Raw genomic sequence first — 23695 nt, forward strand, 5'->3', positions numbered from 1 at the left:
GAGGAGAAAATCACTTCCAGCCTCGTCTTTCATCTTTAAACAAAATCTCACAAATAAAGTCAAACTTAAAGCTGTATAATTACCCATTCAAATTATTTGTCTGGCCTCCCAAACAAAATTAACATTAGGGTAAATGTATCTGTTTCTGACAAACAAAATATCATGAAAAGCTACAGTAGATATGGTTTGAGGGTTTAAAGAAATGGAGACAATAGATGCCTAACATATATAACATGAACAGGCTGCTGTATTTCTTGGTGCACAGACATGCCTTCTATAAAAATGAAGTGTGGCGGCCCATATACAGCAGGTCTAGGTGAACAAAGGTCAGTTATGTGAGGGACACGGCCTCAATGGAGCAGCCGACCCTGGCGGAAATCTTCATTTCTCCAGCACCTGGGGCTTCCTCTTGAGGGTGACTGTGACACAGCTTTACCTATTCCAGTTTCCATTTCTGAACTGACGTCTCTCCCAATGTCTTAATGGCTTAATGTTAATCAGATTAATAGAATCATGCTTCAGGGAAAAAGAGAGAGAGAGAGAGAGCTGTCAATTTCAGCTAAAAACACAGAAGTAAAAAGAGAGAGAGGCCTAAGGGTAAAATGACAAAGCCTTGATAAATCTGATTGAACTACAAATTTGGGTGTATCCTAGGAAAAAAGTTATATTTGGACCAGTGTTCAGTAATAGCAAGTAAGAATTTGTGCTAGTGGTTGTGCATTTAATAGATAACATTTAACTCTTACATTAGTAACGGTAATTTTACAACTTTTTTGTTGTCTTTCTCTGAATATGTTCACCCACATGTTTTTTTCTGAGCATACAAAGCTGTTGAATATTCCTGACTACAACTAAAGCCTACTGTACACTACACTCTATGAAAGGGTCATTACATTAAACTACCTTTCATAATATGTATCCCACAGCCCCATGGTAAACGTACTGTATGCTCTGGGGCTGCCGACAGACAGGGAGCTCTAATGGTCTGCTGAATTAGCGGGTTAATTGCCATGTCCTGGTCTCTATTGGATTGTGAGTTGGGGCGTTTTAGCTTAATTGTGAGCCCACCACCAGTGCAGCTTGGGAGTAATAAGTGTTGGAGATGGTCGTCATGATACACTTGATGCACAGCTGCCCCTCACAGAAAGAGGACTTGGTAGTGTAATGCCACCTGCTGGTGCCATCATGTAACTAACACCACTTTGATGACAATAGAGCTCATACAAAGGACAGTTATTCTGGTGACTGAAACTATAAGTACTATGTAATGTTGCCTTAATCGGCTTTTACCAACCCCTTGAATTTTGGTCCTTCTTTTGCTCCATCTGCACTCAGGTGAGTAAAACTACTGACATATAACTTGAACTGAACAATTAAGCAGAATAAAACCTCAAATGTGATTTGACATAAGTTAGTGCTTTGTTTTTGCAAACACAATTGTAATTTTCCACAGTAACATGCAGAAAACCAATGTCATCATAGTGATCAAATCCCTGTGTTGCTTTTTAGGAAGTTATTTGGTGTTACCAGATGATTTCAGTAATCATCAACTGCTCCAAATAGCAATTGGCAGACTATGGGGTAGCGAGATATCTGTATTTAGATTAGTTGTTGCACAAATCTCATATGAAATTTGTCTCTACTTAACGCTGTTAGATTACATGCAGTCAGTAAAAGGTCAACAATGAAACTAGACAATTATACATAAATAAAAAAAAGACATTAAGTCAAATAACGTTCTACATACTATAAATTCTTCTTTTTGTTCTTTCTTGTATTTTCTAACATTGTTCTATTATAATGCTCTTCTCATTCAAATAGAAGGAGATCCTCAGTTGTTGCCCTCTTCCTAGACTGCATAAGAAATTTACATTTTAATGGCTCAAGCTGCTCTCCTCTGCATCAGAGTGAAAGCTCAGCTGAAATCGTGGGTGACTGCCCCCAAAAGACCGACTGAAACACACCAGCTCCCATATAAACGCAGGCAGAGAAGAAAAAAAGCATGGCTGAATGCACAGACATTGTATGTAATTTAGCTTAATGCAAAATAAACCGAAAAGCCAGAGACTCTGGTACAGAATAATCTGACAGGGCAGCTAATCCTCTCCAGGTTAACATATTGTGACTTGTACATATTGCATACTGTTTACAGTATGTATACAGTAATAAGGTAGGAGTGGATTATACCTTATGATTACAAGGCATAACATCATATGGTAAAATATACACAGTAAATCCAGAAGGCCTTAATCACTGGATGGATCCCCAAAACCAATAATTTAAGATTCTGTTTGTTTTAAGGTGAAATGTTGTTAGTTACATTTCTGTGCTTTTAAACCATTCTCAGAGATTTAGACTTTGCAGAACTGTTAGTTCTTTACTGGCCTGCCAGTATGTAACCAAAAATACTCCTGAAAATATGTAGGCCTCAGAGTGAAAGGCTACTTGTTGTCATGCTGCCATCTAGAGGTAAATAATTATATGACAAATTCATTTTTTGAGTGCCCAATTCCCAACATTCCATACAACATTTTCTACAAGTTTTTGCTTTTGTGTCAATTAGTTATAGCTTATCAGATTCAATTTGTATAGTCACAATCTAATTACTGCTGCTTCTCAAGGAGTCTACTGAGAGTTTTAATGTCTGCTGTTGAAGAGTTGAGTTAATAAGAATTTCTTATATGTCTTTTTAGAAGTAGCCTCATTTTTACTTGGAAAAGGAAAAGTTTGAGATTGATATTAATAATTCTTTTCTATTAAAATATCATGTGAGGTGGACAATATCCGCATGTGTGAATTATGCACATCAAATATTTATATACAACAATCAGGCACAATAATACTTTAAACAACAATTTACTTTATTATTAATCAGAGGATTACAGATATTTGAAGGTGATTTGGTTTCCTGGGTGTGGTTGCACCGGCTGTGATGCTGAAAGAAAGATTTGTTAAGAGTGTGAAGGATATGCACAAAGGATATGAGGTCTATCTACAAACTGAACACAAGCAGATACACCACAACAATGTGACACAGAATAAAAAGCCCATCTGTAACATCAGGATTAGTTTTGCAACATTGCAAAAAAATAATTCCACATCATGTTGATTTGCAACACAGGAATCAACCTGATGCTTGGCTCAACAGTCTGCATCCATAAGTTACCTTTTTTTATTTTTGTTATCATTGGATTTCTCATAGTTTCTTATCTCAGGGTCTGTGGATATTGTGGTGCAACCACATTTTGAAACATACACATATGAACTAGTTGCTACTGTACTTATTCTTTGAGGTGGACTTGACAGTGTGACAAGAACAACGTTATGCATAGCTGATGGCTCCCATATAAGAATATGAATCCTCTGAGGCTATATGCAGTGGGAACCACCCATCAGCTAGTAGCAAAATATCTGGCATCATTTGGTATTGTTTCTTGGAGATAAATCATGACGGAAAAGACAGAGCACAGTTGGAGTGCTGAGCACGTCAAATACAAAATAATAGTTGAATGAGAGATTTACAAACATTTCCACATGTGATTTATCAGGTTATAGTCAGTCGTGAGGCACTCATATTGGACAGGCAGTTTATTTACAAATAGCAGACTCATACACACATACGCATACACACTCACACACAGAAAATAAAGTAATAATGGCAAATTTTCCAAAGAATCTTGGGTTATGGGAAAATTGAATCCAACAGATCTCAACAATCATAGCACAACCTCCTTTGACCTCTAACTGCTACTTGCTTAGTTCATCAAAAAGTACCAGGAAACATATAATCACCAACGGTCATCAGCATTTTACTTTATAAAAATATCACCATGGTGACCCACAGATTCACAGATAAGACCGTGGAAAGGACATATTTACAGAACAGTGAAGGGCAGACTTAGAAAAAACAAAATGTTGGAGACAAAAAGAAAAGCAGAAGTTGGAGGAAAAGATGAGCAGTGCAGAGAGGGTCCATAAAGGCAAAGCTTGAGCAAATCTTGCTTTAAGGTCTCTGAATGGACACCTCTTAAATCTTTTCATTTGTCCTGTAAAGACCAGACAAACAAATTAGTGAAAGAGGATTGTAGTGTTTAGAGAAGCATTTCAAATACAGAATTTTTACATCTTTCACAGTACAATTAATACTGTATCTTTAGAATTACACAGCAAATATAAATGTTCTGTTTTAGTGGTTTAATACAAAGCATTCTGTACAAGTACAAACAAAAAGGAAAGACCTTTATTACAGATTTACTCATAGTTATCTGATGATTTATCATCAGATATACAACTGCAACTATTCAGTATGAACATGACAAAAGCAGAAATAATTACATGAGAAAAGACATTGTTGGAAATGCTGCTGCATTAGTTTAGGGTGGACAGCTGATAATTGCCATAATTATTCATTGACAAAAATGTTATCTAAAATTCTGAGAAATAATTGCCAACCCCCTGTTGCTCTGCACTGGGATTATATTGTCTTTTGTGTGATCATTTGTAAATGCTGTATGTACTGTAAATTAACTTTATTCCAATTGTCATTATTATTATTTAGTATTATTATTAATGAAAGGGGGTGGGGCTTCAAAACAGAATAAATAGTTTCAGTTTTTACTGTCAATTATCTTGCTGTATCCATATCAGTAGGTCATACATCTCATAGATATGATAATCCAGATCAGAATGTGTGGCAGGCCTGGAGAGGTGGTCAAAAACATGTGGCCGAAAGGTCAGAAGACAGTGTGTGGGATGTTTTCTCAGAATCAGAAGGAGATCTCACCTCATAGTTGTTCTGCAGAACGTGGACAAAGTGGACAGACTGACTAGTATCTAGAATGAGTCTGCCAGTGCTGGAGGAGCAGGGGAAGAATGGGTTAAGGACGTTGCAGTCACAAGTAAGACCAGCACACATGAAAGGAATAATAAATATACACACACATCCTTAGAGTCAAAAGTCACACAGAACACTATCTACAGTACATGTTGTTGTAAGTTATTATCAGACAATTGGAAACAATAATCGGTATGCTACAGTAGTATTTTAAAATGACGGGTGATTGGCCCACTCTGATAAAGTGAAGCCTGTCCAAATCACACAATTGCTATACAATACTACAATAGATGTGTGAAAATAACATCTATTAATGAAAAATACATTTTCTATAAGAAAACAACAGCAGCAGGTTAAACTAGAAAATGTGCATTTTCCCTGCCTGGTGTGAATGCAGCATGCAACGGGATACACACATATGACATGAATAACACACACAACATACCACAATGTGAATGATATAATGAGAGGTTAACATGTCACTGTCAGTCCTCCAAGTGGATGAAGAATGGACATCCAGGATGCAAACAACCATGATCTCAGAGGAGAAAAGTGTTCACTTTTTATATTCTCATGAGCAACATCAGTGAGTGAAGGTGAGGTGATGGTGAGGAGAAATGAGGTGGAGGACACCCTCTGCTGGTGAAACATGAGATGACGACAGGGTGATGGCCAGATGGGAGAGGATCAGGACAGCACACTGGTGTTCTGTGAATCCACGTCTTGCATGTTCATGACATCTGTACTTACTCCACTCTCATATATCGGGTTATCGAAAGCTGACTCTTCTGTCATGTTGTCATATGGTGGTGAGGATGTCGGCATTCTGATAGACTTCCCTTGCAGCCTAAGTAAAGACAAGAGAAACTTGTAAATGATCATCATTCGATTGCAAATGAAATAAAGGACGTCTAATTTTATAACTTACTTTGAAACATAGACGTAAATCCCAAGGACAACTACCAGGATGACTGCAGCTGGAATAAAAACTGCAAGTGCAATATTGGTTCCCTCCATGCTATAATCCCTATTAACAACTAGGAGGGAAAAAAACACAGAGATGAGAACTGTTTCTGTTGAAATATGCTCAATCAAGAAATACACTGGTACAAACAAAGTTTCAAAACGTTGCTCACCATCTAGCCTGCGCTCATTCACGTACTGGGTCGAGGTTGATGCTACAAAGACACAATTGGAGTTTAGTAAGTATTTGGACCACAGCTATATCATACATTAAAAAGTACAATTGCTATGCTTTCACAAACAGAAACCAAGTCAGTAGCCAATAGCTTATATCACTCTGTATTCACAAATGTCTGGTCAAATGTGCACCTCTGCAGGCAGGTGGCGTGCTATTCCACTGAGATGGATGTCCGGGGACACAGTGGATGGTGGCTCCACCCTGCAGCTCATAGCCTGAGTGGCAGGAGAAGGTCAGAGTCTCTCCTGCTTGGTAAAAGGCCTTTTCAGAGCTCTGCACACTGGTGGAAGCAGCGCCAGGGTTCCTGCATGGCTCGTACTTTTCAGCTGTACGAAAGACAACATCTTTATTTTCACAAAATCATTCTTATGCATCTGCTTCACATTGATATAAACCAGAATATTACCACTTTTTATTAGAGGCAGTTCATGTTAAATGTCTCTGTTACACATGCTGAATTGCTCTTAGCAGTTTTATAAACTGTTTTTTTTCCTGTTCTCCCTGCTTGTTCTACTATAAATTCCTCTGCCTCCTGATGATTCAAGTAATGAAAGTTTGTTTGTTAAAATGGAGATGAGGCTCAGTGTACTGGAAGCACTGCGCTGCAACTGGGAAACTACAACAGATCAGTTGTGTGCTGGGCCCTTGGCTGACCAGTGATGGAAAAATGGTTAGTCAGTCAGTCAGTCAGCCAGTCAGTGTCATTCTTAATTTTAGGGCTGGCCCCACTGTATGGTTGCTTTTATTATATTTACAGAAACATAAATAATACTGTTTATCTGTTTTATTTACACACAGCATGAGTGTGTGCATGAGCGTGGCCTGTGCAACTTACGGACACACTTGGGCAGCCTCTCGCTCCACTTGGGTGTGGCTGAGTCTCGGTTGTAGCAGGTGAGGAGGCCGCTGCCAGACATGATGTAGCCTTTGTTGCAGGTGAACTGCACCGTGGATCCAACACCGAAGCGGCTGCCGGTGATCACTTTACGACTGTGCTCCACATTTCCAGGGTCACGACACGACATAACTGGCATGGATCACAAAAACAAATGATTTTTTGTCACGACTGTCATTGTTGAATTTACTATTGCTATTATATTACTTTTATAAGATAAATTATTAAATGTAACATATACGTTCCAAACAGGTACCTTAAACACCTGTCTTAATGCCACACAGAACACTTGCCAATACCTGCCAATAACCTCAAGCAGAGAGGACTTCACTTCTTTCTAACACCACACACACATCATTTTCAAACTTGTGGCCCAAACCAACACCGACTCAAGTGGCATATTGCTTATGCAGTGCTCTTTTCCAAGACCTGTAAACACACTTTGATGTCAAATTCACAAATATTCGAGTGCAGCCACTGCAGGTCAGAAACGTTGCAGGCTGAATGCCAGTAGTATTGGACAGGTAAAAGGAAATCTGCTTTAGCAAAAAGAAAGTCACAATTCGACAAACACTACACTTTACAAGGGGTTGAAAAAAGTTCAAACTGGCATTTGAGTGAAGTATGTCCCATCTTAGTCTGTCTGCTGTGGCGAATCGGTTATATTATTTCCCAGAATTAAAAAATATCCCTCCAAAAAAACATTATGCTTTGAATATTCTGGTATATTTGGCGTCTTTTTAAAATGGTCTATTCAAGTAACTGGTCAGGCATTTCATTTCCATCTCTTCATTTGATCTACAAAAAAACAAGAGCTCCCACAGAGGTACCTTCGACTTGCTGAGGCCTGCATTCACTGAGCTAAAATGTTTAATCAGCTATTCTGGAAATTTGAAAACATAATCTCATACTCTCATAAACTCTGTCCGTGTTGCTTTGAGTGCTTCCTCTCACCTTCCTCACATCTCGGCACATCGCCGCTCCAAGAGAGATCCCACTGGCACATGAGGATCTCGGAGCCTACCAGCTCATATCCGGGGTAGCACTGGTAGGTGACGACGGTGCCGTGGATCAGGTCTGGGTGGGACGTGCTCTTCCAGCCATTGGCAATCTCTGGCAGCTCAGAGCAAGTATCATTCCTCGGCACCTCTGTTGGTATTCAACAAGGAGTTGTTTGTGTTGGTGGGAGAGGAAAAACACAATTATAAAAAAAAAAGAATTCCAGAAGTGGTGAAAAAAAAAACATTTGTACTGGGAGTGCAGAAATAATTTAATGTCAAATTTTCTTGTATGATAAATATTACATTTTCATTCTTAATACAGGATCTAGATTGTAAAGGGACACATGATTTGTTGCTCCAGGAAATCCCTGCATTAATATGCAACAACTTCCTCTGCAGGGAATGAATACTACTGCTATATTGTCTGTTTTGTGTGCACTAAACAGCAGTGGCTGGGAAGCGAAATGTAAATACAAGCTTGTGATGTTTGCTGGGTGCAACACAGCATGTGGTTTGGCACCAGTCAATCTGTGCTTCCCTTAATGCAGTATACATGGCCAGGAGCACAAAGCAATGGGCAAAACCAGCTGATGTTGAAGTAATCCCTATTATTGTGTTTCTGTGTTTGGTGTTATCTAATCCTTCTGTCGGTACCTGGCGCAAGTCACAAAACAGATACACAAGGATGCAATGAAAGAAATTGAGTTTTTTTCCCCCCTAAATGGTAAACTGCTGAGTTCCAGATATGAGTGATGTTTTATATTCCACACATGTCACCAGTATTAGGTTTTTAATGTAATCATAGTTAAAGATTGTACAGAGGAGTGAGTGAATATATTTCTCTGGTCCTTGTTTTGGTAGCTGGGTTATGGGTTAAACCATTTCCATGTTTAGAGAGCAGGATGAAAGAGTCTAGTATAAAGTGTTTAGGTGAAAGCAGCCCTTTCTGTCACTGCAGAAATCGCATTCTTCGGTTAAAACGACCACAGATAAAGAGATTAGACCAGAGCCAGAACTGTTCTGGCTTTTCTAAGATGGTGAGTCCTACCATCTATTAAAGAGCTGCAGCTTGAAGCAGATCTAGTTTTTCTTCTCTATGTGTATGTAACTTGACATGTCTGTTTTAATTTGAGGCAAATGCAGTAGACATGCTAATCTTAACTAATTTGCTGTTATCCATATTATACATGAATGGAGGCGGCAGTGTGGCAGACAAATAATTTGTTTCGATGTGAAGTGCTAGCAGATATTATATCACTTTTAAATAAAATCACCATCTTACCAAAGAAGTGGACCACAAAGCCGTTGTTGTATCCATAGATGTTGGTGGCAGGATCTGACTGAAACTGAATGGTGACATCAGCCATGGACGTGTAGAGCTTGAAACGTGGCCGCGTGCCGCTGTATTGACCCAGGATGTTGGCTGTGAGGTCATCGCCATCATAGAAGGTCAGCAGGTCGTTCTTACCCACGTGGAGCCTGGGATACACAAATGAAAAGTGGTTACATTTCCTCTTAATGATATGAATGAAGGCTGTCACATAGAGCACAGCCCTAGCACTTGTCTCATGTCTGTGGTTATGTGTTGAGTTTGCTGTGTATCTTACTCAGAGTCAACAGTTAAGTGACTGCTACACTCTCTAGCTGATGAAAGCAGAAGCTGATGACATAAGGCAATGTCAGCAGCAGTTGGAAAATATTAATTCTGTTTATATTGGATAGATCTGACGTGAAGTAAACACTAAATAATTCATGGTGTATGACTCTGCCTCGCGCATTGCTCTCATGAATATGTACCTAAGTGTGTATGCACAAATATGAGCATAATATAATAACATCCTTTAGGTGACTAGGCTTACAAAAAAATAAAAATAAATCATACAGTACACTGTAATATTTACATAAAATATAATGTAAGGCAGCTGAGACAGTCTGATAGAATCTCTGCTGAAAATGATTAACTTAAGAATGCATTAACCTTTTCCATTTGGTGATTCATATGTCCTTGCCCTCTTTATAGAGCGTCAGTAAAGCTTGACATTTATTCGCACACCGGGGACAGTGAATGGTGTAAAAAGTAATAAGCTGCAGAAGTTGTATTTCCCTGCTGATATAATAAGCAGGGGGAACTAGTTGCTCTTTATGTGCCTTTAGGCAGGCATCAAAATAGCTCTGCAGATTGGCTGGGTGATTGTTAATATTCACAAGCTGCGCCGAATAGAACTTAACAGTGATAATTAGCACAGTGCCATCAAACACATCAGGGAGCCACATTTTGTGGCTATGAATCACCTGTCCCTCGCATTAGCTCTCCACCACTTTCATTTGTGGGATTAAACAACTGATTAAGAAAACACTGTTTTTGAATGGTAAATAATACTTTCTCTAAACTGCAAGTTGTCATTTGTGAACAAAACATCTTCCCTTTGTCAGTAATTTGCTTTAAAATCTGTGAAAATATGTATGTTGTCATGTTATCTGTTACTGGTTTGCAATCTTTTTTTTTTTAAGACAAAATTTGTTTGCAGATTTGCATAATTATTTAGGTCAAACTCAAGAGCAACCAAATGAATATGGTATCATGTGTGGATTTGCACTCCTACATCCTAGACATACTGCAAGGACAAAGGGAAGCTAGAGATGCACACTTATAACACGAGATGCAATCTTTCTCTTTCCATTTCTGTGAATGAAAAGTTTGACTCACACAGCTCCCGAGAGACTCACACAGAGTGGCAGGTGATTCAAATCAATGAGGTCATAGCGCATCAACACTAACTTAGAAAGAGACTTCACAGAGCTGTCAGACTGTCAAGAAAGCCTTCAACACCTCTATATCCTAACCAAGAACTAAAACAAAAAAAAACTAAAACAGAGTTACACCACTGAGTGGCAATACACATGCAGTGGATAATTTGAAAATCATCCATAAAACCAAGAGAAGAAAGCATTTCCATAAAACACATTGCACACAAACAAAATAACTTTAATAATACCATTTACACCGATGTGGTGTAAAAATACATTACAATACAATACACACATTCTCAACAGAAAAAAAACACAAACTAAGAATATTTTGGATCATACATCAAAAGTTTGGACACATTTAAAAGAATGGGAGAGTGTGTCCAAACTTTTGCCCGGCACTATAAATATAAATGCTAAGTCTACAATTCAGCACAACGATGCATCATCATTAAAGTGTCTCCAAGTAGGAAAAAATAAAATCTCATCTGCATAATGTTTTAAAGATGAGGAAAACAGTCACTATGGTCCTTTGAGTATCTGAGTAGAAAGGTTGTGATCCCACAAATAAAGAAAACATTATATCCTCTCATGTTTAAATTCTATTCTCTTGACATGTTTCCTTTTTTTTCCCACTCTCTGATCTTCCTACTTTGTTTTTGCCACTTCCTAAAATATGAGCAAGTAGATGTTGGAAGGCTTCCTTGCATAATGAGTAAGCTCTCTAAGCGCTCTATTTCTATGTTCACACAGATCGCTGACTGATTTGATGCACCTGTCTGACACACAATATGGGACAGAGGGCTTACGTGCTTTTCTTCTTTCTTTCTTTTTTTGTTTGACTTTAGAAGGAGAAATGTGAAACGCTGATGCAGAGGCGGCTTCTTTTGTTTCTTTCATATTGACCATCGGGGATTAGACTGCTGAACAGATCTGAATATGCAGTGTGTTTTAGAGCTTTGTTGAAACTCTCGCAGTAGGAGTCTGCGATGTGGCTGCTTCATCAGTGATTGACAGAGTTTTATGATGATGAAAGGAAATAAATGACCCATGTTTGTTTACCTCCCCTCAGTCTATTATTCACAGCAGAATTTCAATATAACCTAAGAGGAGAAACAAGAAATGCACCCACTTCACATTTAATTACCCACACTTTATACAAATCTGTTTAAGTTGACTATATCGACTAAATATTTATGCTTGAACCCACAAGAATAGTTGAGGCTGGCAAGTGATGAGATGGTGGTAAAGTTTTGGATGAGAATTAAATTCCAGTTTATCCTGACAATACAATACAATATCAGTTGCCATTTCCACACCATCACAAGAACAACCTATGCATAGACCATGTTCCTCTTGGAAAGACGAAGAGGACAGAAAGCAACACAGTACAAAGTTTTCACACTAGTTCCAGCTTTTTTCATACATAATGGAAAGATGCACCCTGACCCAGCGATGGGGTGACAGAAAATGGTGATTCTTATTAGTCTGGAGTAGCAGTAGCTAGTCTGCAGCCCTCTGCAGAATTGGTCAGTCTCATCAAATTCAGCCTTGTCACAATAAAGCAGGAGTATCTATTATCTACTCGAGCTCCTCTTATCACTGCACTGTATTTCACCCGAGGTCCTGCCAAAGGTCTCCCAGCATCCAGACCATCCTGGAAGGAGGGGGTGGGGGGATGGGACACATGGTACTGTCAGTTGCCAATCTTCCTGGATGATTGCCTCCAATCTCTGCATCTCTCCTTTTCTATACTATACAGGTTTTTGAAGCATTTCTTGTCTCTCTTGCAGCGCATTGACATTTCCACATGAATCTAGTTTCTATTTTCACCATTCCACCATAACCCATTCTTCTTTTCTTCACATTGCTATACACAAGCCGGGATGGAAAACTCAATGGCGTTGCTGATTTTCATCATTTCTTGCCGACTGTATATACAAACACACTCTCACCTATTTGCTTTGAGGCCTTTATCTTTAAGCCAAAGCAGCTCAAGACAATCTGTGCCGCCTGTTTTCATCATGGAGGAATCGTTATGCAAAATATGCTTCTTCCCTCCCAACTACTGCAACATCAGCAACACTAAACTCTGCCTTTTTCCCTCTGATATCCAAATTAATATTAGAAGACAGATGCTTTTCTCCTCAGCAGAAAAACCTACTCAAGGTTTTTTCATAATCAGTCACTCCCAGTCAAGAACTTTGGTGAGATTGTGGACAGGATGCACGGCCAACACTGTTGATTCAGATTAATGGTTAAAATAATTTGCTTTCCCACTTGACACATTATAGCCTCTCCTCCTGTCTGGCTTCCTAAATAGTCTCCCCTGTGTCACTCGAACTCATCGGGAATGCTGTAGTCAACCTTGGTTTATATTTTCCTTCTGACCCCATCCGTTTGCTCCACTGTTTGAAACGTATTCAAAACCCTGCCGACAACGCGGAAGAATGCCAAGCGAACAGCGCCTTTAGACCAGACCCGCGCAGCAGTCTGTGGTTAGTCACTACAGGCCGCTCAGCTGCCGTCTGTCTAGTAACCTGGCAAACACTTCACCCAAATGTCGTCCCACATGGCTTTTTTAAATGCTTTCCCCTCTGGTAAAGAAAACAGTCGCTCTCTGTCCTGTGCTGCACACTGATAACTAATATTCTGAAGATATATTCACACTGTGCCTCCTGATGTTCTTTCCTGGCGTCACACTTCAGAGTAACATTGATTTGCTGTTGTCAAGAGTTGTGATATTTGATTAAATATCTCCTTCACTGACAAAGCTGACTTGGTGTTTGCACAATTTCAGGTGACTGTTTGAAAGAGGACTTCTTGAAAACGTCGCTGCATACTAATGGCACCGGCCCCAATCCTGAGGGGATGACAGATGCAGCTTTATGCAAGACTCCAGGCATTTGGTCACCTTCACTGACCTGTCAAGCCGAGTCAAATCTGAAGAAGCTAGAAAAAATCTACTGTAACGGACAGAGGCAACATCACTGTGTGAATATTTAAACCCCTTTGACCTTTTCTAAACATTTAAATCGTTTTTTGTTTACTACAAAATACAAATAACAACTTCGCTTTCGTACCAGTACAAGTGAACTTGCTGCTGCAATGCTCAAAGTCGCCACAAGAGGACTCTATAAACCCAATATGTATAATTGTACAAGGTTTCAAACCTGCTCAGTAAACTGACATGTACCACTGTAAAACAGACTTCCTAATTGTATGGAATTGTAAAACATTTGTGGGTATTGTCCCGAATGCTAAAATCCACATGTGAACCATTTACCTTGCTGTGCTCCACAGGTGAGGCTATCAGCTGTAACTCTTGTCTTGGGCTCTTGCTGGAGCCATGCTCCATGCTAATTAGCAAAGAGCCAACCCTCCTGTTTGGCCTAAATTAATTAATCAGTCCTCATTATGCACACCGCTCCTCTGTAATTGCCAGCACAGACACAGTGATGAATGATAATATAGAAAACATTCTCATTAATGTGGAAAAGTGTGTGCCCACCCTTATAATGAGACAGCTCTCATCCACAAGGGCCTTTTGCCACTTAAACATGCATAACACATACACAAAAATAAACACCCTTTCACACAAATTACATGTTGACCGACTCTTTAGGAGCGCTTTTCTCAAGCTGAGCAGACCAGACATGAGGGTAATGGTGGGGTGTGTGGGGATCAGACAGGCGGTGGGTTTCTACAGCCCTGAAGGCCATGCATGACCAACCTTGTGATAAACTAGAGCTCGCCACAGCGCCATTAATTTACAGTGAGTGGCCTCATGTGGCTCAGATTAAAACAAACTTAAGGTTGGTGCAATTTAAAAAGAAATCTCTGAATGTACGTAAATCACTTTACCACAAATCAAACTTGTTTACCGCTGCAAGGAAAAATCCACTCTGATCTATTTTTTTTATCCTAGGTGCACTGGTTGACTTTCAGCATCAGTCATTAATCACAGAGACTTAACCTCAAACTGAAAAACGCAGGGCCAAATAAACCCCTGTGTGGTACTTAGACATTAGATATTATTGGTATCCTCTGATGCTATTTCCTTTTTGATCTTTGGGTCATATTTGAGTGATGGCTCACTGCAGTGAAAGAAACAGCTTAGCATTTTGTGCATTTTTGACCATAGAAAACTGGGACACTTAACAGGAACATCCAGTCTTTCCCCAAACCCTCCACTGAGTAAACGCTAGAGATGTGAGGGGAAACCCTGGAAATGTTAAGCTCTTAATCCGTGTACTTCAGATGAAATTCAGCAACACCTGTGTCTGATTACTGCAGCAGAATGCAAAAAGTTCTGATTTGGTATGAAAATTCAAATGTTATTACATTTAATTTGTTAAAAAAAAATCATATCAATATCAACTTTTTTTCAATACTAACTTTTTTTTTTCTTTGGATGAAGTAAAATTAAAATACAGCAACCCCAGAATGAAGGAAAAATGATTCACTAATTATTATTCTTTGTATAGAAGTTGAAAATGTGATGTAGAACATCACACACAAAAAAAGAAAAAAGATCCCCTCATTGTAAAACAAACAAATGAATTGTTTCATTGCTAATTCAAGTTATATAATTTTTCTCATTTCCCACCTTTGACTTTTGGATTTTAATGGTAAAACTACAAAGTGTGTATGTTAAAGTGTAAATGGATATGTCAACCATGTGTGTGTGTGTGTGTGTGTGTGTGTTAGTGTATATTTATATATACAGCAGAGCGAATGAATTATGAAAACCAAACTTGAGGGAGCAAATGCCTGCATGCATAAATGACCACCGTGACCAACAGCTAACAATAGCCTCTATTGGAGCTTCGTCAGTGACTGTTTTTCTACATCCTCGGGCGGTATTCCCGCTGGTTTAATTTTAACCTCTCTGTGCCCTCTTGTGTGCAAGTGCTTCAGGCAATAACACAAATCACTTATGCTGTATTTTTTGTGCTCTCTGAAGGATACATGCTCATTGAAATATCGTAGCAATCACTCACACAAGGCAAACAAATAAAACCACATCCAGATGAGCAAACAAAGTCGGAGATTCTCATGCATACACTGAAATAGTTTTGCTTTTGACAGAAACATGGAAATGTTTTTGTTTACACTTGAAAGCAATAACTTGATTACAAACCAGGGATGTGTTGTGTTCATGCCATTCATGAACAGTATGAGTGATAGGCAAAGGTAACAATGTAGTTGTGGTAAGTAGCAGCGTACTGTATGGTGTGTGGTACTGTATGTGCAATACGACAGTCCTTTTTGTGAGTCCGTAAAGTGTGTGGTTCATAATCATGTGTGAGTTTGGGTCAGTGGGTGGATCGCTCGGGTTATTGCTCACAGTAGTCAGTCAGTCTTAAATATTTGTGCGTGTGCATTGAGTGTTTGTGCGTGTGTGTTGCATTACAGTTGGGAAGGCTGGATAAGTGGCTCAGTAGTTCACTGCCAGACCATATTCATTTCAAAGCCAACTCTGAGACACACACCAGGGAAGTGGGAGCAGGGAGGCTTACTGGCTAATCTGGTCAGAGAGTGAGTTGGAAGCTACACAGAATTCTTAATGTAGCGAATGGGGGGGCGGCAAAAAAAAAAAAAAAAAATCTAATTAGCGACTGCAACCACAGAAACCCTTCCCTTTGTGCATGTCATAGATTGTCAATGTGACTGAGAGAGAAAAGATGAGAGAGGAACTGTGTGTGTGTGTGTGTGTTTGTGTCAGGGGATGGAGTGTTTAACATCCCGAGGTCAATCTGACCTCCTCTGACCTGTGTGTGGTTTCTAGTCTTAACACCTGAGTGCTGTCTCTTACACTTGGATGTCAAGCATGATCCTCTTGTCCTCTTCCACATGGATGCCCCAGATGCAGTCCTGCCCCTTGTCATAAGCCTCAGGCCAATTAGGAGACAACACCACACCAGCAGAGTCTGTGATCTCCCCGCTGCACACAGCTGCAAAACACAAACGCCTCAGGTTGATGCTGAGAAATAAACAGATGCACTGTAACGGATTACAAATTAAATTAGAAAGGGAATATAATATCAAGCAATGTGTAATGTGCAGATACTGTAGCAATATACTCTGATAGATGAACTTCAATGTGACTACATGGGATGGAACAGCACAGTCTTAATGCTTAATAAAACGCAGCTGAAAAGCGATGTGCAAGGTCCATGACATGAAAACTGCATACTACTACTGAACTGCTTGGTGACCATGACCCACAGGAGCAGAAATTAAATTTCCTCATATCTAACTTTACTGGAGAGCTTTTCAATTCCACTGTGTGGCAGAATGACTACGCTGGCAACAAAAAGCGGGAGTGAGGTCAGCGTGTCGGGTGGGAAGCGTCTGAGAGAGAGAGAGAATGAAAGGAGGGGAAGGGCTCAGGGGTAGATGGCTGTTTAGTATGGTGCCTAGTCTTTGCAGCGTGGCAGTGTTCATCTTAGGCCAACCATTGTATGCCTTTAATCTTACACACTTCTAAAATCTGCCCTGCAAATACATATCAAAGTAAAATCATTGTTATAGTTTCAATAGGAAATTTATCGTGGATCAGAGAAAAGCAGCTTAGGAAGATATAGTTAACTGCCAGTGGTGTTTAATGTTTGAATAAAAAGACTTCACTAACCCCTGTGCTCATCAAGCTGACAATGAAAGCCTTCGGTTCTTAGGGCAGTCATATCTGGCTCTAAGTTCTTCCCCAGATGAGGCAGGTTTTTTTTTTTTTTTTAATGTCACACTATTACTCCAGCAGATGAGATCTGTTGACTCACCCCGACAGGCTGGCTCGGTCTCATTCCATTGTGGGTTTTGTGCGTCCACACACTCAATCACCACGGAGCCTTGCTCCAGCGTGTAGCCGGGGTCACATGAGAATTCCACCACTGCGCCCAGACCGTAAGTGGAGTCACTGCTGCTGAAGTTGCCATACTTCACAAAAGGCTCATAGCACATACCTTTTGCAAAAGCTGTGGGATGCAAGAACTGCGTTAATGCGCTGCAGTGTAATATCGGATCAATGTTGCATGTTGTCAAACTCAACTCGCCTTCGTATCTGATGGCTGCACCGGTCGAAGTCACCGTCCCATCTGTGGTGAACTCTATGAAGAGGTAACGTCCGGTACTGAGCACGCCTTCGTTGGGCAAATACTCCACCTCGTAGGAGTCGTACACGGGGGGCGAGTCGATGTTGTTGCCGTTCTTAATCATCAGTCTAACACACAAAGGACACACACATTAAAAGAGACATAAGTGAGCCATGAAAGGTAAAATAAGCATAAACGAAGTTACAAGCCATCTGAGAGATGCTCACTGTTCCAATGTTGGCTGTAATAACTTTGTGATAACATTCTTCACCACTTGGTAATGAGGTGAATGGCCATGTGTGACGATCGCCATGTCGATCAGTGAAGAAAAATGTAATGCAATTGCAGTTTCTCACTCGTTTCTTCCTCTCACTACCTTCTGTAGTCCCTCCAATTCATTCGCTTGATAGAACACTGTTAAGGGATTATAATGATAAAGGGTCCTTTCAAATCCATCTGTCACTCCCTGAAGATTTTGGTTATTTATAGCCTTGAGGATTTTAATGCTCTATCCACAGGCATACTGTTATTCAGAAAATGAGTTTAAAGCCCCGGTGCCATCTATTAGCTGAACACACACAGACACACACTCACAAAAGTGCACACACAAAGACACACACATACACGCACGCTCTCGCTGCACAATCTTACTCGCAATGTGATTTTAGCATTATGCATACACCACCTGTCATCGTCCTCTGCCAGAGCCACCTTCTCAAAGTGAATGTGAAGACGATAGCCTTCAGGGACCTCCAGGACCCAGTGGCACGTCAGATTGTTGCTGTAGTTGCCAGGGAAACCAGGAGAGACAATGCGACCATAGGTAGCATTTTTTATCATTCCCCCACAGGATGCTATATGAGAGGAAAGAGTGAGAGGAAGAAGACAAAGAGTTTGGGGGGTTGGAATTAGATGAGAAAAGTCATGGCACCAACTATGCTATAGTTATATAGTTGGGGTTTTGGAGAAAAGCCCCGGTCTGAGAATAGATATCATCGATATCCAGTGGACTGTGGCTGGGGCTGCACTCGGCAGCTCAACCTGGGTGTAAGAGTGTGTGACTGTGTGTGATGGACTTGTAAAGAGAACAGCAAAACAGCAGCAGTAACACTATCAGTTCAGAGCAGCTGCAGGCAGGCGCACGGAAACGCTGGAACTGGCAGATGAGCCTTTACCAGCAGGAGAAGGATTGTCATGCAGCCCAGTTCTAATTAAGGCAGCAGGTCCAATGGCCTTGTTTTGCACCATCTCCAAAGAATAGCTCCCTGCACTGCTAATCACATGCAAACACACTCATTTGGCCTCAGTGTGTAAGTAATCAACTCAGCAGGAGACATCCTAGTCAGAGCTCTCGTTAATCAAAATCACCTGAATTCTAGAGGAAAGCTGAAGGGAAAAGGAGTTTTTTAAGGCCCATCATTTTTAAACTTTTAAAAACGGGTTTCAGAAATTTCATTAAAAATAAGATTTTGAAATTCTGCCCTCAAGTCAGTGTTAGCACTAGAGGATTCTCAAGGACAAGAAGGTATAGTGATTGAGCTAACAGGAACCAGTCCGTCTTACCAACACACTGGGGCTCCTTCCCGCTCCAGTAAGGTGTAGTTGCGTTGCGACAGGTGAGCATTTTGGGGCCTTGCAACTTATAGCCGGTGAAACAACGGAAGAAAGCCTCTCCTCCGGCATGGAGGTGTGTCACCGAAACTTCTCCACCAGCGGGCTCTTTGGGGAACGCACAGCTCAGCACAAACGCTAGACGGGAAATGGAGAGGGAGAGAGAGGGGAAATGGTTTGATATTAGTTTTTGGCATCTTGTACATAGCCAAAAAGTAATCAAAATCTGAAATCTGCTATCATGTATGAATGCTAATATGGTTGTGTTACCATCAGTAAAATGTATTAAATGTGATGCTTGGTAGTGTGGTCTGTCCACTGAGTAATCTGCGATACCCAGTGGCAATTAGTCGGAGAGAGTGTGGTAGAGTTTAAAAACTAAAAGCACGTTCATGTTATAATGCAATGCAATTATATCCAAACTCAGTTAATTACCCTGATGATCCTGATGATGAACCACTTCATCAAGAGACCTGCTTTGTCTAACTTCATTTTTTTTAATCACAATTTGAAATATTCTCTCACTGCCCCATGGCTCCAGGGAGGTTTTCACGACAAACTAAGTTTGTAGATATCTAATTTCCCAAAGCCCAAATGCATCATTGCAGACAAAAGTGAAATTCTCGCCAAAGTAAACTGCCAACAATGTTAACTGGCTCCACAACATAATCCTCTGTGTCCTGCATTGTGTATAAAACCTTGCTGTTTTGTTGCATTGTTGACCATGTTGTCTATGGTCCAAACTGAGCATCCCACACAGCCACTCACATACAAAGACCTTTTCCATTATTTATGCAAATAAATCAGGTGAACAGACAAAGACACACACCCATGTACACCTATCTGCATGAATCTGTCAGAAAAACTCTTAACCATAAATCTACCATTAACCCAAACCTTGAAATTAACACTTAAACCCTCAAACAACCATTCAAACTTGTGGGCTCCAGACTTTTGAACCCCATGACTGCAGTAGAGCAAAATCACACACACATGCACATGCACAATGCTTCATAACCACCTTTCAACTTTGTTTATGAGCACAGCAGCTCTTAATTAATTGCAGTTTACCAGTGTATATACAATATGCAAATGTACAGAGACATGTTTGCAGCGCAACAGTAATTAACACCACTGTGCTGTCCGGCAAAGAGACTCTGCAAATACTTTGATAAATGGAAATGTTGCAGAACAGTTGAACATCATAGCAGGTTTGTAATGTGATAGCTGCAAGAGGAATTACCTCTGTAGCGGCTGTCACAGAGTTGAGATTCCAGCAGTTTAAGATCAATGTTCCCGGACTTGCTTTGCATTGTTGTCCTGTCTCTGCTTTAAACAAATGATGCAGGATGGGATAGAGCTCACATGGATAATGGAGTGAACTAACCAAGTCTGTAATGGAAACTATTAAACAACCTTTTCTTCCTGTCTAATAGCCACACTGTTCTACCTCATTAGTGCTAGCACTTTAATGAGCAGACTAAAACTTTTAAACTTCTGGAAATGTGCGAACAACATAACAAGCAACATAATTGGAACCGCTGTGGTTTACGTTACAACAGCAGTCAGTGTAATTGTGCAGCAACAATATTACAGGAACCTTTTTAAAATGCTGAAACTTTCCCTCCGGTTTGGAAGTTGCATTTCCATGTTACCGTATAATGGAGTGCATGTAAAGCCAAAACAAGAATTAATGGAAGATAAAAAAAAATAATAAAAAAACATGGCAAAGGGCAGCTGGGAGACCTGTCTGTATCAAAATCATATTTGCAGTCTTAAAAGCAATTATGATAACAATCGGGCATGGGCCACGTTGAGTAAACACCTTAATCTACTTATGTAAATGTGGCCTGTTGAAGTTGCTGTTTAAAGAATTAAGATGTGGGCTACTTTCTGCTTGGCTCGAGTCTGTACAAAAATACACCATTTAGCCATAATTGTTTAATTCTTATTCCATTAAACTGTACAATAAATCACTGTTAGATGCGCCTCTATTTGTATGAATCAACGAGGAAAGGAATGACAACATCTTATCAGCATTTAAAGTTAATATTTGCAGAGGAAATTGAAGTCACAATGCAATAAGGTTTATTTTTAGGTTGTTTATAACATCCCTGACCCAATCTAAATGTCCTGATAGAGTAAACATCCAGCCAACACCAGTGAATAGACTGTGACACAGGTCCCTTAATAAATAGAGCTAAAAGCCTGGCCCATCACTATCTTTATAGAGCTGGAGCAGCAGCCACATGTGGAAAGCAAAAGCTGACACCTGATCAACAAGCTCTTTGGTCCGCACATGTGAATGCTTTCATATGTTTTGGTTCTGAGGTCTTTGCATGCACAGATGTTGAGCAAGTAGAGGTTAACCAGCACAAAAAAGATGGGACATTCTGTGGCAGGTTGGATTTGAACTGCTTTCAGTCCAGCTGGCAATTTGTAGATGAAAAACAACACTTTACCGATGTTTCTCGCAGTACCTTGAAGCTAAATTGGATATTCAAAAATGTCATTCTATCAATCTTAGACTTCGAACTCAAGGGGAAACAGGCCTAAATGGATAATGGCCATAAAGGCTTGTGAAACTGCCCCCCATCTACTGTGTGCTAATCTACTGACTTAGGTTTTCCTTTTATACAAGTCACTGGTTTCCACAGTAATGAAATAGGCCTTTCTTTTGCAGTAAATCAGTGAGCCACAGGGACGAGGTGCGCTTCTGGGTCATCCATTCAATTCATAGTTTATCACTAGCTCCAATGAACCTAGTTATTGCCATTATCATAGCAGCATTTACATCCCTATTGAGCATGCAGTGGGAGAGCCAGAGGCAAATATTGTGGAGCCAATTCCTGAAGTATTAAATTACGCGCTGCCTCCATTCCAGTGGATGTGGTGCTGGGCCATAAAGTCTGATTGTTTTGCCATTACAAATAATAGATCCACGGTGCAGGCAGCCAGGAAGATTAGCTGATGGCACTGTGGTGCCATGGGAAACAGATGTGGAGCTTATGTCTTTAGTTATTGTTGTAGAGGAGAGGAAATAGTCACTGTGGTGACATTCAGGTAAAACCTCAGTTTCCCAAGATGACAAGAGAAAAGGCTTTTCAGATCAAGTTTCAGCCTTTGCAGAGAGAAGAATGTTGCAAAATTGTAAAATTAAAATGTAAAATGTGCACTTGAATTACATAGAGCTTTACTCTCCAGAAATTGTTATTTTTGCTAAAGATGTTTTTATTTTTATTTTTTTCACAGTGTAAAAAGTAGGGACCAGAAGCACATACGGCTACTTCTTCATTCTGGATCAGGCTTTATGCCCCACCCACCATAACTGCTTGTCTTAGGTTTACAGGAGAAAGAACAGCGTGTATAAGACGCTTGGTGGAGGAAACATTTGAGACACTTGGCCACATAATTGAACTTCAGTCAGAAAACAGACTCAGATGAGGTCACTGAAATGAGCAACTAGCAGACATGAACGGTTAGCGTAGTTAGCATCTATTATTTATGTTGTAATAGGCCTATGTTTGTTGTTTTATGCCATAGCAAAGGGAATAATGCATCACTGGATACAGGTTAAAAGCTTGATTTCCTTGGAGGGGTCATAAAGCACCACTGTTATGGCCATATACCTTGGGCAAATAAGTGACATAGAGACACATTTCCATTTACCTTGCCTTAAAACAATATACATGATGTTAGCCAAACACTGTCAACCTGTGAAATAACATCACCTCCCTTCCATATTAGGTGAAAAGGGGCATCACAAATCCAAACATGAGACACGGCTGCTGACATCAAAGCTGTAGTAACTGTTACTTTGTGTTACACTGTTATATTATGTTTATAGCCTGGGAGATTTAAATGGCATGGTTTTAAAATCAGAAAGATGCTTTCTACACTATACAAGCAGCTTGTCATAGCCAATCAGCAATCGCAAGGCATCTTTTTTTCTTTATTTTTGTCATGTAGTAGAACTCATTCACAGGAATTCAAGAGGAACACATCCTGTCTTTAGTTTTTTTCCTCTCCCTCTCTCTCTCTCTCTTTCTTATCTGTGCTCCAGCAATGGATATCTCCTGCTTGTTATTGTTTCTGTTTAAATTGCTTCCTGTATATCTGAAATTTAAGTGCCCCTGTTTATGGAACCACAAATTTGTATTTTGGATTAAATGAGTCAGTTTTTCAGCTCCCTCTAAAAAGTCACCAAAGATCAACTTTTGGAAATCGTTTTTTTTTTTTTTTTTCCAACATTTTCTGAAAGAGCACTTGGTCAAACTTCTGCATTTACTTACACGCACACACACACTCCCA

General features: G+C 40.0%; 1 protein-coding gene across 1 annotated transcript in view; it reads right to left on the reverse strand.

Annotated features, from left to right (window-relative positions):
* Positions 1-5521: 5521 nt before the first annotated feature.
* The window catches only part of LOC310997356 (seizure protein 6 homolog), a gene marked incomplete at both ends in the record, with an annotated part of 81288 nt that continues 63114 nt past the window's right edge, over positions 5522-23695 (reverse strand). Inside the window, 12 exons of the mRNA XM_083987031.1 lie at positions 5522-5681; positions 5763-5871; positions 5971-6012; positions 6167-6361; positions 6871-7062; positions 7885-8079; positions 9214-9410; positions 16498-16636; positions 17462-17656; positions 17735-17901; positions 18459-18627; positions 19337-19522. Of these exons, the coding sequence (XP_083843157.1) occupies positions 5522-5681; positions 5763-5871; positions 5971-6012; positions 6167-6361; positions 6871-7062; positions 7885-8079; positions 9214-9410; positions 16498-16636; positions 17462-17656; positions 17735-17901; positions 18459-18627; positions 19337-19522 (1946 nt within the window). The remainder of the gene's footprint in view (positions 5682-5762; positions 5872-5970; positions 6013-6166; positions 6362-6870; positions 7063-7884; positions 8080-9213; positions 9411-16497; positions 16637-17461; positions 17657-17734; positions 17902-18458; positions 18628-19336; positions 19523-23695) is intronic.

This window comes from Trachurus trachurus (genome assembly GCF_905171665.1).
Source record: "Trachurus trachurus genome assembly, chromosome: 14".
NCBI lineage: Eukaryota > Metazoa > Chordata > Actinopteri > Carangiformes > Carangidae > Trachurus > Trachurus trachurus.